This window comes from Canis lupus, chromosome 12, assembly GCF_003254725.2.
Source record: "Canis lupus dingo isolate Sandy chromosome 12, ASM325472v2, whole genome shotgun sequence".
NCBI classification, from domain to species: Eukaryota; Metazoa; Chordata; class Mammalia; order Carnivora; family Canidae; genus Canis; species Canis lupus.
The window spans coordinates 72,281,976-72,302,669 of record NC_064254.1 but is presented as its reverse complement, the minus strand read 5'-3'; the positions used below and the strand labels follow the sequence as shown (position 1 = coordinate 72,302,669).

The following is a 20,694-nucleotide window of genomic DNA, read 5'->3' as shown; positions in this document are numbered from 1 at the left end:
TTCCTGGTGGCCGGCGCCGAGGGATGACGCGCGCCTCGCCCCGCCCCCCTGGGGGCCGCACTTGCGGCCGGCGCACGCGCGCGACTTGAGCTCTCGCGGGAAGCGGCCCGGACGTTAGGGGCGGGTGGAGGCGGGCCGAGGCGGGCCGAGGCGGGCCGCTGGGCGTGGCGGCGAGAGGAGGGACATGGACAGGCGCGGGCGGGGCGGGAAGCCGGCCTCGAGCTCGGCCCCTCAGCCGCCGCAGACGCCGCCGCAGCCTCGGAAGGAGAGGAGGCCCAGCATGTTCGAGAAGGAGGCAGTGAGTGCGGGGGCGGGGAGGGCGTCGGTGAGCGGCCCGCTGCCCTCCTGCCCCCAGCGCGCGCCTGGGGGGCCTCGCGCTCCTGACGGGACCTCGTGCTCCTGACGGGGCCTCGCGCTCCTGACCGGCCTCATGCTCCCGACGGGACCTCGTGCTCCCGACGGGCCTCGTGCTCCTGAACGGTCTCGCGCTCTCGACGGGGCCTCGTGCTCCTGACGGGGCCTCGCGCTCCCGACGGGGCCTCGCGCTCCTGACCGGCCTCGTGCTCCTGACGGGCCTCGTGCTCCCGACGGGACCTCGTGCCGTGACCGGGACCTCGCGCCCCTGACAGGCCTTGCGCTCCTGACGGGCCTGGTTTTTTTTTTTTTTTTTTTAATTTTTATTTATTTATTCGTGCTCCTGACGGGACCTGGTGCTCCCGACGGGGCAGACCCACGCTCCTGACGGGACTTCACGCCCCTGACGGGGCCTCTTGCCATCACCAGGACCTCGTGCCATGACCCGAGCCTCGCGCTCCTGACGACCGCGCAGGCGTGGACAGCAGTGCACACGTGCTGCGTTTCAAGGACAAGCGTCCGATATGTGGAGCTTTCAGAAGCAGCTGCAGTCCCCGTATTTGAGGGACCTGCAGGAGAAAAAAAATAAATGCAGGACTAACTGTCTGGAATTAATGGAGGATGCCACTCACTTTCCCGGGTGGGATGACACCAGGATTTGTGTGGGATCCTAGTCCGGAAAGCATGACTGCAGTTGAGACTCCTCCTCTTGCTGAGACATTAAGTGAGGAAGGAATTTGTTCAAGGGGACGGAACCATAAGGTCAGAGGGAGTCTGGCCCCCCCTGCGGGGCGCCTGGCCTGCTCCTCCCGTGGTTTCCTTTCCCACCTACTTCGTGGGACCCATACGCCAGGCTGAAGGAGAGCAGAGCCTAAATATTTCAAGTAATGAAACAGGAATCAGAACAGATCACAGCAATATTTTAGGTTCTTTTTATTTTAAAATATTATATTATTTATTCCTGAGAGACAAGAGAGAGGGGGCAGAGACACAGGCAGAGGGAGAAGCATGCTCTCTGCGGGGAGCGGGATGCAGGGACTCGATCCTCGATCCTCGGACCCAGGATTGTGACCTGAGCCAAAGGCAGACGGTCACCCGCTGAGCCACTCAGGCGTCCCAACAATTTAGGTTCTAATGACACCATTTTACAAAGGGAAAAACAGATGAGAGGAGGAAAAATAAAGCAAGTTCACAAAATGAAGAGCACGAGGAGAGCGAGGCCAGAAACCTTACTCTGTTGGAGCTGGAGTTTCATGCTCCCAAAAGCTGAGCTGGGCAGTTTGGCCCCTGAGCAACATGAACTCCAACCACACGGATCTACTTACAGATTTTTTCAATAAATAAGTTTAAAAATTTGAGGGGTATTTGTAACAATTTGGAAAAACATTTCTCTACCTGACTTTATTATAAGAATATAGTATATAACGTGTGTTAACTAGCTGTTTGTATTATTGGCAAGGCTTCTGGTCAGCAGTAGACAATACATTAAGTTTTGGAGGAGTCAAAAGTTAGAAATTTTTTCTTTTTTTTTTTTTACTGGAGGCAGTGGTCAGTGCCCCTAACCTTCGAGCTCAAGGATCAATGGTGTTGCCTGGTAATAAATCTGTCTCATACATAGATCACTAGCAACAAAGAAAAATTTCTGTATTTTGAGGCGGACAAAGGTGACTTTTAGGAATTACTGCCTGCTAAAGGTCAGAAGTGGTCTTGAAAAATGAATAAGACTGAATCCTAAAAGATATATATACAGATATAGATAGATAGAGATAGAGATAGAGAGAGAGATGTTACGTAGACCAAAGTCTGGGAGTAAAGGGACATGGACCAAGGTCATTGTTGCTTATTTGATAGGGCTGTCTTAAAGACCTAGGCTTCTAGGAGTCAGAAATTTTAATCGACCAGAAATTGTGAGGAAACTGAGAATGCATGCCACATATGCTCACTAAATATACATGAGGACAGTAAGTGCACTTATGTGTAATTTCTAACTTTTGGGTAGTAGACAATTCCTGTGTTCATTGGAAACATGAAGGTACACCACACAATTTAATCAATATAAATATATTTTAATGTTATATAAGCTGTATCCATTTTTTTCTTCTTCTAGTAATAACGTCTCCATTTTCTTTTGGAGGATTAATCCATTCCTCATTGGATAGAGTTTTGATGAACTATCACTCTCTTTGTGTTATAGATGAGAACCAAATATGGCTAATTAGATGAACACTTAATGGAATACTGTAATAAAATGATTGAGATAAATTCAAATTGGGGACAGAATACTGATGTGCGTTGTGTCTGGTTCTTTAACCTTCTCTCCCATTCTGTAAACTCTCACCAAAGATCCCAAAACCTTAAACAGATGACCAAAAAATTGAAGACTTGCTTAATTTCACTTGTGTACATACATTTTAAAATCTTAAATATAAGCAAACAGCCTTTAATTAGATTTTTTAAAATTTATTTAAGACAGAGTGTGTGTGTGCATGAACTGAGAGAAGGGGCAGAGAGAGAGGGAAAAGCAGACTCCCCACTGAGCGGGGAGCCTGACTTGGGGCTTGATCCCAGGACACTGGGATCATGACATGAGATGAAGGTAGATGGTTAACCAATCGAGCCACTCAGGCACTCCAAATAGCCTTTAATTAGTATATTAATATAATAATAATTGTTATAATATAGTGGCATCTTATAACTGAATTCCGTTTATTTTAGGATTATAAGCAGGCTCAACATGAGGAAATGCTATATCACTGGGTTAAAGTCAGGTTATTTTAGTAGATGTGAAAATGTTGATCAGAGGCACCTGGATGGCTCAGTGGTTGAGGGTCTGCCTTTGGCTCAGGTCACAATCCAGGGGTCCTGGGATCCAGTCCCACATTGGGCTCCTCATAGGGAGTCTGCTTCTCCCTCTGCCTGTGTCTCTGCCTCTCTCTGTCTCTCATGAATAAATTTTTAAAAATCTTTTAAAAAGTTGATCATATTTAAGACATTCCTAATTTTTAGAATTAGATTTTTCTGTAATGAAGAGATAAAATAATGAATAAAAGGAAAACTGAATCAAAAGGCCAAAATTATGGGATGCCTGGGTAACTCAGCTGTTGGACACCTGCCTTCGGCTCAGGTAGTAATTCTGGAGACCTGGGATCGAGTCCCACGTCGGGCTTCCTGCATGGAGCCTGCTTCTCCCTCTGCCTGTGTCTCTGCCTCTCTCTGTGTGTGTCTCTCTCTATGTGTGTCTCTCTATGTGTGTCTCATTAATAAATAATTCTTAAAAAGAAGATCAAAACAAAAAAATAACAAAAAAAAAAAGAAGATCAAAATTATATATAAGGAAGAAATGGTAGAGTTGTGAAGTTTCAGTATGTTAGAATCTGTTATTTTCAAACCATGCATGCATGCTCTATCCCCAAGGGACTCATTAAAGTTGGAAGCCACTGTAGTTACAAATACATTGTAGCTGTATCCCTTGAGTATATTGTGTGTGTGGGGGGGGGGGGTGGCAATTACTCTAGAGAGGCATTCTCTGAATAGAACATAATAAAGTTTGTTTTTAAGAGGTTTAAGGAGCAAATAATACCTCTTTTCTCTAAAACATAATGCAGTCTGGTGAATAAAACAGAGTTTTGATGGACTTCAACTAGCAGACAACATGGAGTAACTCCTACCAGAAACTATTGAAAGTATTTTGCATGTGAGAAGGAAATAAGTTTGGGGGGTCAGAGGGCAGACTATTATGTCTCATCATGTCCCCTCAAAATGCCTATGTTGAAGTCCTAATCCCTGGTACCTCAGGATGTGACTGTATTTGGAGACAGAGCCTTTATTTATTTTTTAAAGATTTTATTTATTTATTCATGAGAGACACAGAGAGAGAGAGAGAGAGGCAGAGACACAGGCAGAGGGAGAAGCAGGGTCCCTGTAAGGAGCCCAAGATGGGACTTGATCCCGGGACCCAGGGATCATGACCTGAGCCAAAGGCAGAGGTTCAGTGACTGAGCCACCCAGGGGCTCCTGCAGACAGAACCTTTAAAGAGATAATTAAGTTAAAATGGAGTCATTAGGAACCAAGAAACAGACTCTTAAGTATAGAGAACCCACTGGTGATCACCAGCAGGGTAGTGGGTGGAATGATGGGAGAAATATGTGATGGGGATTAGGATTACACATATCATGATGAGCACTGAGTCATCTACAGAAGTGTTGAGTCACTATATTGTACCCCTGAAACTAATATAACACTGTATGTTAACTACCCAGAATTAAAAAAAAAAAAAAAAACTTAAAAAGAAGAATGACTTATATGGATTATACATTTACCAGTAAATTATTTATTTTTTTTAATTTATAAAAACTATTTAAAAGAGCACTTTTAAACTTCTCACTTCTTTTTAAAATTCTCTTATACAAAACTTTATCCCCAAGTATAAAGACTTTTTAAGTATCCTTTAAAAAAAATGGGGTTGTTAGGGTGGACCTAATCTAACATGACGGGAGATTAGAACACAGGACAAACAGAGGGATGACCATATGAGGACATATCAAAACGCTGGTGGGGCACCTGGATGGCTCAGTGGTTGAGCATCTGCCTTTGGCTTAGGGCGTGACCCCGGGGTCCTGGGATTGAGTCCCACATCGGGCTCCCCGCAGGGAGCCTGCTTCTCCCTCTGCCCATGTCTCTGCCTCTCTCTCTCTCTGTGTCTCTCATGAATAAAAAAATATTTTTTTAAATTGGATATAAGGAACAAAGAACACATGTGACAAATAGGAAACAAAAAATATGAAGGATTTAAACACAATCATGACAATTACATTAAACATAAATGGGAAGAATGGGAAAAGATCTATCATGTGATCCTAATAGGAAGCTGGAGTACATACATTAGTATAAGACAAGATACATTTCTAAACAATACTAGATAAAGAGAGTCATTTAATAATACTAAGTCAATTTATCTGAAAGACCCAACAATCCTGTTTATGTACCTAAAGTCAGAGCTTTGAAATACAGGACACAAAAACTTCATGTGTTCTTACAGAAATAGACATCCATAATTACAGTTGGAAATTTCAATACATCTCTATATCGATAATTTATAGAATAGACAAAAATCTAATAAAGATATAAAATATGTGAACAATAATTAACTTGAACTAGTGCACTTTTATTGCATACTCCATGCAACCACAGCTGAATAAATGTTCTTTATTTTTTTTAACATTTTTTTTAAATTTTCATTTTATGATAGTCACACACAGAGAGAGAGAGAGAGGCAGAGACACAGGCAGAGGGAGAAGCAGGCTCCATGCACCGGGAGCCCGACGTGGGATTCGATCCCGAGTCTCCAGGATCGCGCCCTGGGCCAAAGGCAGGCGCGCTAAACCGCTGCGCCACCCAGGGATCCCATAAATGTTCTTTAGAAGTGCACATGAAGCATCACTAAGATTATGTCCTGGGACATAGAACAAGTCCCAATAACTTTAAAAGTATTCAGATCGGGGATCCCTGGGTGGTGCAGCGGTTTGGCACCTGCCTTTGGCCCAGGGCGCGATCCTGGAGACCCGGGATCAAATCCCACGTCGGGCTCCCGGTGCATGGAGCCTGCTTCTCCCTCTGCCTGTGTCTCTGCCTCTCTCTCTCTCTCTCTCTGTGTGACTATCATAAATAAATAAAAATTAAAAAAAAATATTCAGATCATACAAAATATGTTCTTTGGCCATAATGGAATAAATTAAAAATCATTAACAGAAAAATATATAGAAAAGTACAAATTGTCTGAAAATTAAATGACGGTTCTGAATAACTTGAGATAAAGTAAAAGAGAAAATATTTTCAACTGAAAATAAACATATATTTCAAAAACTATAGGTAATAGCTATTGAAGTAGGTGGGGAAATTTATAGCCCTAAACATCTATATTAGAAACATTTTGAATCAGTATTTCAACTATCAGTTCAAATTAGAAAAAGAACCATCTAAATTCAAAGTAAGCAAAAGGAAGGAGGTAATAAAAACAAGAGTGAAAGTCAATGAAATAGCGAACTGAAAAACAAGATTAATGAAACCAAAGATATTTTGGAAAAATAAAGTTGATAAACTTCCCACCTAAGAGTTGGCAAACAGCAGCCTGTGGGTCAAATGTGGCTTGCTGCCTATCTTTGCACAGCCTATGAGCTAAGAATGGTTTGTATATTTTTAAAGGGTTATTTTAAAAAGATAGATGGAGATGGTGAAAGAAGAGGACAAAAGGAGAGTTGGAGGAGAAGAAGCAGTGCAATTACCACAGTTGGTCCACAGTGTATAAAATATTTACTAGCTGACTCTTTACAGAGAAAGTTTGCCAGCCCTTCCCGAAGTGAGACTAATCAGGAAAAGAAAAAGATCAATTCTCAATACCAGGAATGAGAGTGAAATTAAGAGCTGGTTCATTGAAAAGATAAACAAAATTGACAAACTTTTATCTAGATTTCACCAAGGAAAAGGAGAGGGCTCAAATAAAACCAGAAATGAAAGAAGAAAAACACATGAAAGAAAAGACATTGCAACTGATACCACAGACATACAAAGGATCATAAGAGATTACTAGCAATTATATGCCAAAAATTTGGACAGCTCAGAAAAAATGTGTAAATTCCTAAAATAGAAAAGTTGAACAGACCAATTAGTAGTAAGGAGATCAAATCAGCAATCAAAAACCTCCCAACAAACAATAGTCCAGGACCAGATGGCTTCACTGGTGAATTCTATTAAACAGTCAAAGAAGGATTAATACCAATCTTTCTCAAACTCTTCAAAAGAATAGAAGAGGAACTTCTATAACTTCCAAACTAATTATATGAGGCTGACATTACTTGGACACCAAAACTGTACAAGGACACCAAAGAAAAGAGAACTACAGGTCAATAAACCTAATGAATGTAGATGCAAAAATTCTCAGGAAAGTAGTAGCAAATCAAATGTCACCACTCTGCGTTACTCAGAACACTGGACTCACACTGACTGCAAACCTGCTTCTAGAACAGTTTGCCTTAAAGCCTTTGTTCTTTTTGGGCTTCAGCCCAAACCTAACTTCATTCAGAGAGGCCTTCTCTGATTGTTCGGTCTAAATTACAATGAGTTCTACCAAGTCATGTAATTTTATTTTTATAGCAATTGCTACTATTTAAATTCACTTACTCATTTTCCTATATGCTTTTTAATTTTTTTTAAAGATTGTATTTATTCTTGAGAAACAGAGAAAGAGAGAGGCAGAGACACAGGCGGAGGCTCCACGCAAGGAGCCCAACATGGGACTCGATCCCGGAACTCCAGGATCACACCCTGGGCCAAGGCAGGTGCTAAACCGCTGAGCCACCTGGGCTGCCTTGCTTTTTAATTGTTAATCAGCTCTCCTCTCTCCTAGAATTATCCCTCCATGAATGCAGACTACTTGATTATGAGTTAACATAAGCCAAACAATTAATCCCTGACTATTACAATGAAGCTCACCACTGTAACTTCAGAGCCTAGACCATTTATCTGGACCATATTAGGCACCAATAAACTCCTTTTCTTTAAGGAGTGTTGAATGGCAGATAATGAATGTTGAATGTCAAAAGCAGAATGATGTCTGTACCAAATCAATACTTTTTTTTTTTTTTTTTTATGATAGTCACACAGAGAGAGAGAGAGAGAGGCAGAGACATAGGCAGAGGGAGAAGCAGACTCCACGCACCGGGAGCCTGACGTGGGATTCGATCCCGGGTCTCCAGGATCGCGCCCTGGGCCAAAGGCAGGCGCCAACCCGCTGCGCCACCCAGGGATCCCCAAATCAATACACTTTTGTTATCTTTTCAACTTAAAACTTATTTATGTAAATGTTATGTAAAGACTTACAGAAATAATGGTATTTATTTGAAGACAAGTAAAAGTAAAATTGTAAGACTATGAAGGATAATATTTTCATAATCTCAGGGTAGAGAACCAGAAAGTTTTCTTAACATGCCTGTCTCCTAGCCCCCCCAATTGTCCTCTCTGGAGGCCTGTCTTGTTTCTGGTTCTTTTGTATCTTCCATGGATATTTTAAATATACGTATGCAAATTTGTGTTTATAGATAAATAGATGATAGCTAGCTAGTTAGATTCTTTTTTTTTTTTTCTTTAACCCAACTGATAGCTAGGAGTGAATCAGTGAATCTAGGATTCAGCAACTCCTTTATCACAGAAGTCAAGTAGAATGGAATTCCAAACTTTGTGCCAATTTTGTCCCATTATGCCAGGGTTCTTAAATCTTAAATTTCATTGTACGATTAAAAAAGTAATCTCTTTCTCTTCTCCTTCCCTGCTCTTTCAGTATGCACAGATTTTAAGAGACAGACTGAGAGAATCATTTCATGATGTTCAGTATGTAGAGCCTCCATTTGATGAATCAATTGCTGATCTAGGTAAAGAATGGAAGAGTGTCCTGGCAAAACTGAAGTTTGCTAATTCATATAGAATGGAACCATTGAAAAAATTCCAAGCTCATTCAGTAGAAACTAAAGTCCAGCAGATATTAAAGGTAGGTTGATAAATACATATGACAGCAGTATCTTAGCTTTGGGGGTTTGATAAACTTTATTAAGATCTATGGTGTATATTTGATTGATTTTTTTTTTGCAGCACTTATTTCTGAAAATGACAGTATTTTGTAGTCATACTCAAGAATCTTCACATCGATGCTGTGAGCTAGATTTAACTCTTTTGTTATTTCAACTTTTAATTATCCATAAATTTATCCCTCAGGTTTCATGTTTTCCCATATTTGGAGAAATGAGTTAAACAAGACACACTGAATCTGTAAATGGGTATGAACAGTTGGTTCCTGTACACTAACACGTCTAAGGACAAGTGGCTGCCAACATGCGCACAGGTTCCCTTTTTTAAACTGACTGGAATCTAAAGGTCATTTAAGGCGGTTGTTTCCAGGCTAGTCCAAAAAAGCTTCTTCAATTTTATAAAATAATACTGCAATACTAATATTAATACCAGCATTATTTAAATGAGTGTTGGTATCTGAGGGCTATGTTGTTCAGACAGAAAGAATTCCATCTTTCGTAATAAAGAACCAAATCTTTTAAAATGTTTATAGAAAGTTTGAGGAATCCCCTTTTCATCTGTGGTCTCCATTTCTGGGCACCAGGCACCCAGGCAAAATTTTCTGATGGCTGGATTCCCCTCAGGGACTCCACCAAGCCTGAGTCTACCCGACATATGTTCCTTGTTTCAAACTTACCTCCTCTGTCAGTTCACAAGGTGAATTCCCTCAGTAACAACTGATGTGAGCTAGCTGTTGGGAAGAAAGTTTCAATGTAATTTATTTTGTATAAATGATTAATACCTTTTTAATTATATCAAAGTTAATTATCTAAATGAATTAACTTTTATTAATACAGAAGAATATTTAAGAGGGGTACTCTAGCCTCCCTCGACTACCATAGACAGGTACATTTCTAAGCTGAACTATTAATTGTTGGATGATATTTGGCAATGATAGTATGACTTAAGGAAATAAAGAATGTCAACTCAATTTAATACAATAAAGTAATTACTGATTACCTTCTTATCTAAACATTAACAGCAGACATAATGTGACATGAGAGTATACATTTTGGTGTGTCTCTTGCTTGGCCTTACCACATAGACTGAGTTCAGATTTATTGAACATAATAGGATTTCAAATTGTATTTACATGCCATAATTTACAGAATTGTGTTGAGCAAGACGGGGCCTGGAACAGCTGATTGGATATGAAGGTGGATAGCTAGAGGTCATAAGGGCAGGGCTTTTCCCTTGGGTTCACAGAACATTCAACATAGCTCTAGAGAAATAGTATACACTGCTGGGGCTTGTGGGAATCTTCCTATAGCAAGCACTCATTGTTTGTTAAATAAGAGCAGGTGGGGGTGGGCCCCCTGGGTGGCTCAGTGATTGAGTGTCTGCCTTTGGCAGGGGGTATAATCCCGGAGTTCCCAGATCAGGTCCCACATCGGGCTTCCTGCATGGAGCCTGCTTCTCCCTCTACCTATGTCTCTAACTCTCTCTCTCTGCGTCTTTCATGAATAAATCAATCTTAAAAAAAAAAAAAAAAAAAGAGCAAGTGGGGGAAACCTGAGGTCTGTTAGGCAGATTCAGAAGAGAGAATAGAAAAAAAAAAAAAAAAAAATAGAAAAAAAAAAAAAAAAAAAAGAAGAGAGAATAGATGTTACTAAGTGCCTGGAAGATGACGAACCACAGCCAATGCCTGAGGGAAACAAATGCTTCTAGACAGAGTTTTAGATCCAGCACCATTCTAGAAGGGAAACAAACAAACAAAAAAAGAGCAACATATTTGTTGTTACATGCCTATAAAATTAGCTAGTAGGAGCTCCTTTGTTATCACAGGACCCAGAACCATGGTTCATTCATCACTGCCCAGGTCAGTCAAAGGCACTTGCAGTTGGCTAGCTCACTAGGTGGCCCAGTCTGCTTATGGGCTGTGGGAAAGCTTCGTACTTCATAACACACATGTGTCTCCCCAGCTGTAATTAATCCATAGCCGATGTGGTGGAAAACCTGGGATCTCCTCGGCGTCCACCTGGAGACCTGAGAGAGAGCAGTAGAGTGCAAAGCCATGGGGAGAGGGCTAGAGAAGTGGCTTAATTCAGGAAGACTGGGGAAGACAGGAGGCACATGATACAAACTCCTGTCCAGGAAATTCAGGCTTTAGGAAAACTCAAGTCTGAGTTTTAGCTAATATGGAAATTATAGAAAAATTTCCTTCATCTACTTAAGAATCCCCAGAAGCATTCTTTTAAAATTCCCATGTCTCCCTAACAGCTGTATGATGGGGTGATCTAGTTAAGAAAAACTTACAGGTTAAGGGTTGGTAATGAAGAGAAATTGAATGTAGCTAAAAGCCAAAATAAACTTTATTCAACATTATTATTGAAATCGATTGGTAAAACAGTCATTTAATGTTATTTGGTTGGGAATGCATGTATTTTTTTAAGTTATATGTATTATTTAGACACATGTTTTCTTGAGTTTTTATGTAGAAAATATTTGGTTTGAAAATGAAAATGTTTTTCCTGTTCTTTTAAAGGAGAGTCTTAAGGATGTCAAATATGATGATAAAGTCTTCTCTCATTTGTCACTTGAATTAGCAGACCGCATCTTGTCAGCAGTGAAAGAATTTGGGTACCACCGTTACAAGTTCGTTATAAAAGTATTATTTATTCAAAAGACTGGTCAGGCAATAAATGTGAGTACCACACTGACCCAGCATCTATCAGCCAGTTCTCTGAGTTCTCCCCTCTAGTGACCTGACCCTTCCTGTGCCATCCACCTGCAGGGCACTTCAAGGTTCTAAGGTGCCTCTCTGACAAATGACAATTTTGTTAGCTCTGTCTTCCTTCACTACCTATTATTTGAAAAGTACTAACCCAGAGATGGCGATTTTCTACTGATAATTTATTAAACTGTAGCTATCCTGTTCCTTGATCATACTAATTTTGACAATTTAATGTCATTTGATAATTAACAAGTAAATTTATTTTGAGGACTAATGGGAATTAGGTACTGAGAAAAAGACAGAAAATGGGGAGACGCAGACCATGATTCTCCAGGATTTTTTACCATACTTGAGGGCAGAAAACAACGCAGGTCGGAGTTTAAGAAATGGGATAGGGTGGATGGTGGGACAGCCCGGTGTTCGAGTCTGGTTGGCCTAGATACAAACACTGGCAGCTGCAGTCAGAGCCTGTAGCCTGGGCCTAATCGCTCTTTTCATCTGTAAGATGGGGATGGTGACCCTGGCTGCAGCTGCCCTGAGGATCAAATGAGATGGTAAGAAAGCCCTCTACGTGGTCTCTGGCACAGAGTCCTCAGTAAGCAGCAAGGGGATTATTGTCATTTACAAATATGATTGCACACCACTGGGCCACATGAGGTTCTTGTGAACTGCCCGTGAATGTGTGGCAGCTGGACACAGTTTGCAGTCTTTGTGGATGAGTGACGTGCATGTGGAAGCAGGCAGAGGAGTGGTAGCCACATGAGAGTGAGTGACACAGAGGTGCCTTGGATCCTGGAGAGGAGAGCACTGGCACATAGGTCTAGTTGGTGGCAGGTGCTCCACGGAGGAGGGTAAGGTAGGACAATGTGCCAGAGTGGCAGAATGACTGCTGGGGCTGTCTGGAGATGGGAAATGCCCTCTGGTAAGCTGAACATCAAGAAGAAACCAGCTGTGCTGGAGACCTGCCCCCCAAGAACACGGGAGAGCAAAGATGCCAAGGCCGTGGGCCCTGTGTGCTTGGTTAATAACCTGTGTGCTTGTGGTATATTTGGGTAGCGGACACGGGTAGGATGTATATTGCATAACGGTACTGTACTGGCTGAGTGGGTTTCCTTATGTGGGAAATGTTCTGAGCAGGTGGGAGCAGACGACCTGTGACAGCCTTGCTTGGAAGTTACACTATGTCACATTCTTTTGCTCAGAGCAAGTCCCAAGGTTAATTCATACTCAAGGGGTGGAGATATAGAAGCCGTGAAAGGTTTGTGGCCATGTGCATCCACCACGGAAAAGTAGGCTGTAGTCAAATTGTGTGGCTTTGTGAGCAAAGCAAAAGATTTAGAATTTTCTCTAACAGCCTGCTTGTATAATCAATGCCATTTCTTTATTTCAAAATAATGTTCTAATAAACTTTCCCTTGAAAATACCTTAAGGGTGGAAAGGAAAATTCCATACCATGAACTATAACACAGCAGAGTTGTATTGTATGCAGAACTCTTAACCCAGTTACAGAGGGCTTTCATCCCCCAACCAGATGCTCTGCTAAGGTCCAGTCTCCATGTCAGATAAGGACCGCTCCAGGAAGAGAAGAGGGGCCCCTTCTGGAAAAGGGAAATTGGACAAATTACTTTCAAAATATCACTATCTAAGATACCGTATAGACTTGACGATTACTTCTTAACATGTTCTACCTAAAGTTGGTCTTTCGAAATTTGTGTGTCACAGATCGCCAGCAGATGGATCTGGGATGTTGCATGGGACAGCTGGGTTGGGGCAAAACATGAAACGGAAACGTATGTTGCCTTGGCCCTGGTGTTTGCTCTCTATTGTGAATAGCTCATTACATGTACGGGAGTCCTTGCTTCTCAACTTTTCCAAGATATGTGACTTTGAAGATTTGCCAACTTCACAGTAGCTTTGATTAGCTATACTTTTGCCTCCAGTTGAAGCTTCATTGTATTCTTGTAACAACAAACAAGGCCACGTTTTTACCTTCATACTTACTTGTTATAATATTTATTAAAGTTCTATTACCCCAAAGTATAAAAGTATGAATGATACATACGGGGATAGACAGATATGAGTATATAAATACTTCTAAGTAGATTCTAATATAGGGAAATTATTTATTCTTTTTAGATTTGAGACAATTAGAATTTGCTACAGGAAATGTAGCAATTATGACAGGCTTGTAAAGTATCACATTAAATGTTAAAACATATATTGGAAAACTTCTAAAGGCAGTTGTATGTTTGAATGGTATTTTAATACATTGTAGGCATTCTTTGGAAAGAAATTACCAAGTTTGAAAGAAAGATATTCATGTATTTAACACATTCCTAACCAATCAAAATGCTTAAGGGTGTGTGGTCATTCTTTTCGTTAATCTGTCAGTTAAGCTCTTTTTAGATGCAAGAACTGAAAAACCTAATCCAGTTCTTAAAAAAAGGAAAATTTTATTTTCCAGGCATTTGGCCAAGGATCCAGGTTTTTTCTGTCTTCCCCTCTCCGCCAGACTTTTACATACATTTGTCTAACTTGATATAATTTAACCATGTTCCTGTCTATGAATAGACGGGTCATGGTTGGCTCCTTGGGGCTGGGGCTGCATCCCCCTGGGAGCACAGGGCCGCGTGGCAGGAGCACACCCCACCTTCAGAGCTCTTCCAGCAGGGAAGAGGGGGTGGGCTTGGAGGAGGCGACCAGCCTGTGATCATGTGACTTTCAGGGTCATAATTGGAACTTGAAAAACCTTGTCCAACTTAAAGGATGGTAAAAACAGCCAACACTGGGAGGTTGAAAGGTAGGGGAGAGTGTTCTTCTCACTAACGTGTCGTAATGAGTCGGATGATCCAGGACTAGCAGTTCAGGGCCACACAGCGCAGACATGATCTTTGTCTCCTAAATTGTCTTCCATATGGGAGTTCACAGCCCGAACCGGGGCCACAGAAGTGATGACAAGCCCGTGCTCGGGTGAAGCGCGACCTTCCTGACTTGCCGGATTCCCTGGGGGTAAAGCTCACAGCCTCAGGGGCTGTTTGTAAAGTGGGATCTGGGGGTGATGAATAACCAGGCGCTCGCGGCCGCCGTGGAGCCCCGGGCCTTCCCTGCCTGCCTGCCGCCGCCTGCACTGGGCCGCGGGGTCCCCTCCGCTCTGCCCTCGCTCCCCCTTCCCCGCCCACGACCAACTAACCCTCCACACCCCCGGGGCCCCTCTGGGGGGGCGGGGTGGAGCCGCCCGTGGGCGCCGCGTCCCGGGAGGTGCCGCGTGCGGAGTCCATCCGCCGCCAAGGGCTTGCGTCGCCGCGAGATCCTGGGGATCCTCGGCTTCCCGCGGACCGTGGCGGGGCGGCCGTCCTGTGCCCGCCGGCCCCGCCTCGGCTCCCCGCGGCCTTCTGAGCTGGGCTCCTCTGCCCACCGTCGGGTGCGACTCCTCGGGGGCCCCGGGCCTGTGCGCGGCTCTGCTGCCCGCCGCTCGGCCTCCACTCTCGGGCCGCCTCCGCCGCCCTCCTTTGTCCTTCCGTCGCGCGGCCCCCCGGTCAGCCAGGCCTGTGCCCGGGCCGCCGGCAGCAGGACGCAGGAGGCCGCAGGAGGCCGCAGGAGGCCACAGCAGGACGCAGGAGGATGCAGGAGGCCGCAGCAGGACGCAGGAGCCCGCAGCAGGATGCAGGAGGCCGCAGGAGGCCACAGCAGGACGCAGGAGGCCACAGGAGGCCGCAGCAGGACGCAGCAGGACACAGGAGCCCGCAGCAGGATGCAGGAGGCCGCAGGAGGCCCCAGCAGGACGCAGGAGGCCGCAGCAGGACGCAGCAGGACGAAGCAGGACACAGGAGCCCGCAGGAGGCCACAGCAGGACGCAGGAGGCCACAGCAGGATGCAGGAGGCCGCAGGAGGCCACAGCAGGACGCAGGAGGCCGCAGGAGGCCACAGCAGGATGCAGGAGGCCACAGGAGGCTGCAGCAGGACGCAGCAGGACACAGGAGCCCGCAGCAGGATGCAGGAGGCCGCAGGAGGCCCCAGCAGGACGCAGGAGGCCGCAGCAGGACGCAGCAGGACGAAGCAGGACACAGGAGCCCGCAGGAGGCCACAGCAGGACGCAGGAGGCCACAGCAGGATGCAGGAGGCCGCAGGAGGCCACAGCAGGACGCAGGAGGCCATAGCAGGACGCAGGAGGATGCAGGAGGCTGCAGCAGGACGCAGGAGGCCGCAGCAGGACGCAGCAGGCCGCAGCAGGCCCCAGCCCAAGCCCCAGGCCCCTCCCGGCACCCCGGCCGGAGCATCAGACAAAGTCTGGTCAGAGAGCATCGCGACCGGATCTCCGGCCTCCTCCGAACAGGCTCCGGGAACAACTCAGGACTCCAGCGGGTTTTGGAGTCTTCCCTTAACTAGGGCCTGCCTTGCTCTTGCTACCAAGGTGGAGACCCGTGTGACAGGAGGGCATGTGCAGAGCAGCTTCCAAAGGAGGGGAAGACAGAAAACCCAAAACTATAAACAAATAGATAAAAGGCCAAGGCCAGCATGAGCGGAAATGACTTGTCAAGAGGACTTGCGGACAGAAGCGAAGCATGTCTCGGGCGGCACCGGTCTCCACTGCCCCACCTTCCTTCCCACCTGCTCTGTCTGCCCTGGAGGCGGCGACAAGGGCTCAGATGGCGTCAGCCATCATCCCATCTCCAGGGCCCAGCAAGCCGGGTAGGCCCGAGAGCCCAGGTAAGGGTGCGGGGCCGGGCTCCAAAAGGGCACAGCCAGGGCACCCTGGCAGCTCTGTCCGGGAGGGGTCAGCCCCACCGTCACCCCTCGAGCAAAAGCTGCCTTCCCGTCCAGGCCTAAGGCCTGGGAGCCAGGGGCAGGGGGAGCTACCCACGTGGCCTCCCCGCCTGCACTGCTGCTGCCCACGGCCCGTGTGCTCCTTCTCTACCTTGAGGATGTGAGCGGGGGAGTCCCCCCTCCTCTCCACTGCCCCGAGCCCGCTCTGCGGGACGTCGCTGTCCACACAGACGGCCTGCGGTAAGGCAGTCCCCTGCAGCCTGGTGCTGGGACGCCCGACTCTGATCGCCACAGTCCAGGTAAGGAACCCCACCCCGCCAGCGGCCGGGTGCAGATGTCAGTGACCCTGCGGCAGTGACACTGACGGAGGAAGCACAACCCCCAGACCTCCTGCCAGTGCCCAGCCTGCGCAGCACAGGTGCAGGTGTCCGACCTGCATCCCGGTCCCCCCTGCAAGGCCCGTCAGGGACTGGTCACTGCTCCCCAGCTAGTCAGCGCTTCGGGCCACAGCACAGTGCCTCCTTGTCTCCCAGTGACAGACCCACATGACGGACGTTTTACAGAAGGGGACCATCAAAAGAAAATTTCATTTTACATTAGAATTTTGTTTAACAACATTTCCAAACAGTTGAAAGTGCATCAGAGAAATAAGAAATGAGGGGCTGAAAACGAAATTGGACCTGATTAGGAAATTTGAAAGTGATAAGTAAAGCCGAGAGGATGAGATCTAAGTCTGGTAACACTGGATCACTGTCTTTTAGGTTAAACTGCTCTGGGAACAGAAAACTGCTGTGGTGAAGACTTCCTTCCACTCAGGATAGAAGACTCTAATAATAATAACATTCCAGTGGGTCCTGCTGGCATTTGGGCTAAGTGTTGACGTTGTCCCGTCAAAAGGAAGCTGTAATTACAGAGAGACTGAAAAGCAAGCTTTTACTGCAGTAAAGTCGGGTTGCGTCCTTTTAGCGGCCCACAGAGTTGGTTAGCTTTGCGCCCTGGTTCATTTGCTGCGCCGGCCCGGGGTGCTGCTGGGAAACCTCCACCCGGATTGCACAGAACCCTTAGAGCAGGTGGTTGTGACAAAGGATAAAGATGTCCCCAGGAAGCCGCACTGATTGTTACTTCACTTTAGAGACACTCGGAGATATTTTACAACACTGAAAATGCAAAACATAAAATGTTGGAAGGAGTATGACAATTTATCAAGGCACAGAAAAGGCAAACGCTGTTCAAACTACCCTTGGTAAACGTTTGACAAAGAAAGCACTAATTCTCGGTGTTTCTTGTTTTAAATTACAGTGTACTAAATATTAGTTTTACGATTTAAAAATTCTCGTTTATAATTGGCAGTAAGGAAGTCGTAAATGTTTTACCAAAAGTTTTTGTAAAGTCATTGGGCAATTAGTTTTTCTCTATTAAGATCACTTTGCAAATAAATAAATAAATAAATAAATAAATAAATAAATAAGATCACTTTGCATGGTTTCAGCTTCTGTGTCATTTTTACAGTCCTGTGCTCTCATGAAAACTAGGAAGTCTGTACTCTAGCTTCCTGATTCCTTGATCAACTCACGTCTGGTGATATTTTCCTCTAGCCCACCTTGGTCATCTACTCCTTGGTGCATCCTGTAGACTTTGCCATCATCAATATTAGTGTGACCTCTGAAATCTTGGACTCAAGAAGGTAACTTTTTATGCAATCATTTCCTGTCCTTAGCGCTCAGCACCTGTAGAATCTCACTGAAATCTCCATTTGACTCCCTTCTCCGCTGTTTAAGAGCCCGTCGTTATTCCCTTATAACATATGCAAATTAGGGACCCCTGGGTGGCTCAGTGGTTGAGGGCCTTCCTCTGGCTCAGGTCGTGACCCTGGGATGAGTCGGGCTCCCTGAAGGGAGCCTGCTTCTCCCTCTGCCTGGGTCTCTGCCTCTCTCTCTCTGTGTCTCTCATGAATGAATAAATAAAATCTTAAACACACACACACACAAATTCCTTTCCCTCTCTTACTCATCTGGGAAAACCCCTTTCTGAAGGAAATGCATATTCATAGCCTGCATTCAAGTAGCTAAATCTGACAGAGAGCATGCAAGAACCGGCCCAACTGGTTTCCCTTGGAGGTGTCCACCACAAATCTGTAGCAGGCAACCCGCTTGGCATCCTAGCAACTTTCCTCTCCTACCTCCACTCCTATCTACTTATTCCCCTCCTCTCCTCACTTCTCATGGGTAGTTTCACCGCCTATTTCATTCAGGAAAAGAAGTATCAGAGGAAAATCAAGTCTTCCTCTACCAAGTCTCAAATCCTACTTGCATCTGCAGCCATGTTCAGTTTTCTGTCTTGTCACAGTGGATGGAAGGTGCTTCTTGCTGTCAAGGATTTGCCCTGCGCCTGCACCAGTTCATGGTCTTCCAAGAACTGCCTCCCCCTGCTCCTGCACCATGATGCCCCTCGCCTCCCCCTCTTCAGCATTCAAGCTCCCTGACCTGTGTCCCAACCTAAAGACAGCAACCCACCTCCCAAGCTACCTTCCTTCTCCGGTACTTGGTACCTGGCACAAACCGCTTGACATCCTGGCCTCTTGTTCCCTCCTCAAGGGACTTCAGTCTAGCTTTTGAAGCTGCCATTCCTATGAAACACCTCAAAATGATTACGTTTCCTAATTACCCCCAGATTGCTAAGACATTTTTCTGTCCTCATCTTATTGAACTTCTCAATTGACGTAGTTGACCAGTCCCTTTTAGAAACACTCTATGCTCTCAGTTTACAATAGCTGCCACTTAGTGTTCTGCTCCTTTCCTACCCATTTCCAACCTAGCACGTAGTAAGGTAGTACTTGATGAATTCTTCCTTCTATCACCTAACATAATTCTTACTTCATAGTAGCTTTCCACAAAATATTTGTGAAATAATCAGATGGACGTTGTTATTTTAATCCTACAAACGAGGAAATGGAGTTTCAGAGATTAAAAATTTACCGATTATGGATCACATGGCTATCAAGTGGCACAGTTGGTACTGATCATAATCTTAACTTTTTATTTTTTTATTTTTAAAGATTTTATTTATTTATTCATGAGAGACACGGAGAGAGGCAGAGACAAAGGCAGAGGGAGAAGCAGGCTCCTCACAGGGAACCCAATGCAGGACTCCACCCCTGGACTGCGATCACGACCTGAGCAGATGCTCAACCACTGAGCCACCCAAGTATCCCAACTTTTTTTTTTTAAGAGAGAGTTGAGGGGGGTGGGGGGAGTAGAGGCTGAGGGAGACTCCTAAGCAGGTGCCACACTGAGTACAGAGCCCTACACAGAGCTCCATCTCACCATCCTGAGATCAAGAGTTGGAAGCTGGGACGCCTGGGTGGCTTAGTGGTTGAGTATCTACCTTTGGCTCAGGGCCTCATCCTGGAGTTCCAGGATCGAGTCCCACATTGGGGTCCCCACGGGAAGCTTGCTTCTCCCTCTGCCTCTCTCTGTGTCTCTCATGAATAAATGGATATGATCAAGAAAGAAAGAAAGAAAGAAAGAAAGAAAGAAAGAAAGAAAGAAAGCGAGCGAGCAAGTTGAATGCTCAGGCGACTGAGCCACTCAGGAGCCCCCAAAATCCTAACTCTTGATCTTTGTTCTCCTGATTGCATAGTACCACCACCCTGTATATCTCACCCCCAACTCCTGGAATCTGCCTTCATTTACCCTATCCTCAAGCCACGGTGGAGTAGCTGATGTGCCTAATTATGCTTCCTACTTTTCCACCTCTCAGTCTTTTTCAGGCTTGAAATCCTTTTTCCAGTTTCAGTTGTACATTTACCTGTAATTTTCCCATCAGTCTCTTAAGATACTTTCCAGTTCTAGGTCAACTTTAAAATCTGAATGTACTTGCAAGTAAATTTTTCCCACCTAAATTGCCTTTTTATTTTTAAAGATTTTATTTATTTATTCATGGGAGACACAGACAGAGAGGCAGAGAACAGAGGGGGAAGGAGAAACAGGCTCCTCATAGGGAGCCTGACGTGGACACGGGCCTCTATCCCGGACCCCGGGATCACTCCCGAGCCCCAGGCAGATGCTCATCCGCCCAGCCCCCCGGGTGCCCCTAAACTGCCTCTAAACACATTTATATAATTGCATCATATTCTTTTGGTGTTGACACGACCCGTGGGCAGGGACTGTAATCCACAGAGTGCCTCCTTAACACGCGTCGTGGCTTGCCTTGTTCGTTGAGAGGCTCAGCCAGGGTTTGTTGGCTCGGAATGAAGAGTCTTGAACTTGTGCCCGACCCGGAGACG

The 20,694-nt window shown here is 45.2% G+C and overlaps 1 protein-coding gene across 1 annotated transcript; it reads left to right on the top strand.

Moving 5' to 3' along the window:
* Window positions 1-133: 133 nt before the first annotated feature.
* DYNLT2 (dynein light chain Tctex-type 2) lies at window positions 134-13,639 on the top strand. The gene is made up of 4 exons (XM_025444371.2): window positions 134-298; window positions 8,688-8,894; window positions 11,457-11,615; window positions 13,368-13,639. Exons 1-4 carry the CDS (start codon window positions 185-187, stop codon window positions 13,476-13,478), a joined length of 591 nt encoding a protein of 196 aa, XP_025300156.1. The 5' UTR covers window positions 134-184; the 3' UTR covers window positions 13,479-13,639.
* The last annotated feature ends 7,055 nt before the right edge of the window (window positions 13,640-20,694 follow it).

Bases quoted from the DNA above. Each gene is read 5' to 3' on its own strand.
- DYNLT2 (XM_025444371.2), top strand. From the start codon at position 185: ATGGACAGGCGCGGGCGGGGCGGGAAGCCGGCCTCGAGCTCGGCCCCT. The intron at 299-8,687 runs GTGAGTGCGGGG...CTGCTCTTTCAG, and splicing joins GCATGTTCGAGAAGGAGGCA to TATGCACAGATTTTAAGAGA. The intron at 8,895-11,456 runs GTAGGTTGATAA...GTTCTTTTAAAG, and splicing joins AAGTCCAGCAGATATTAAAG to GAGAGTCTTAAGGATGTCAA.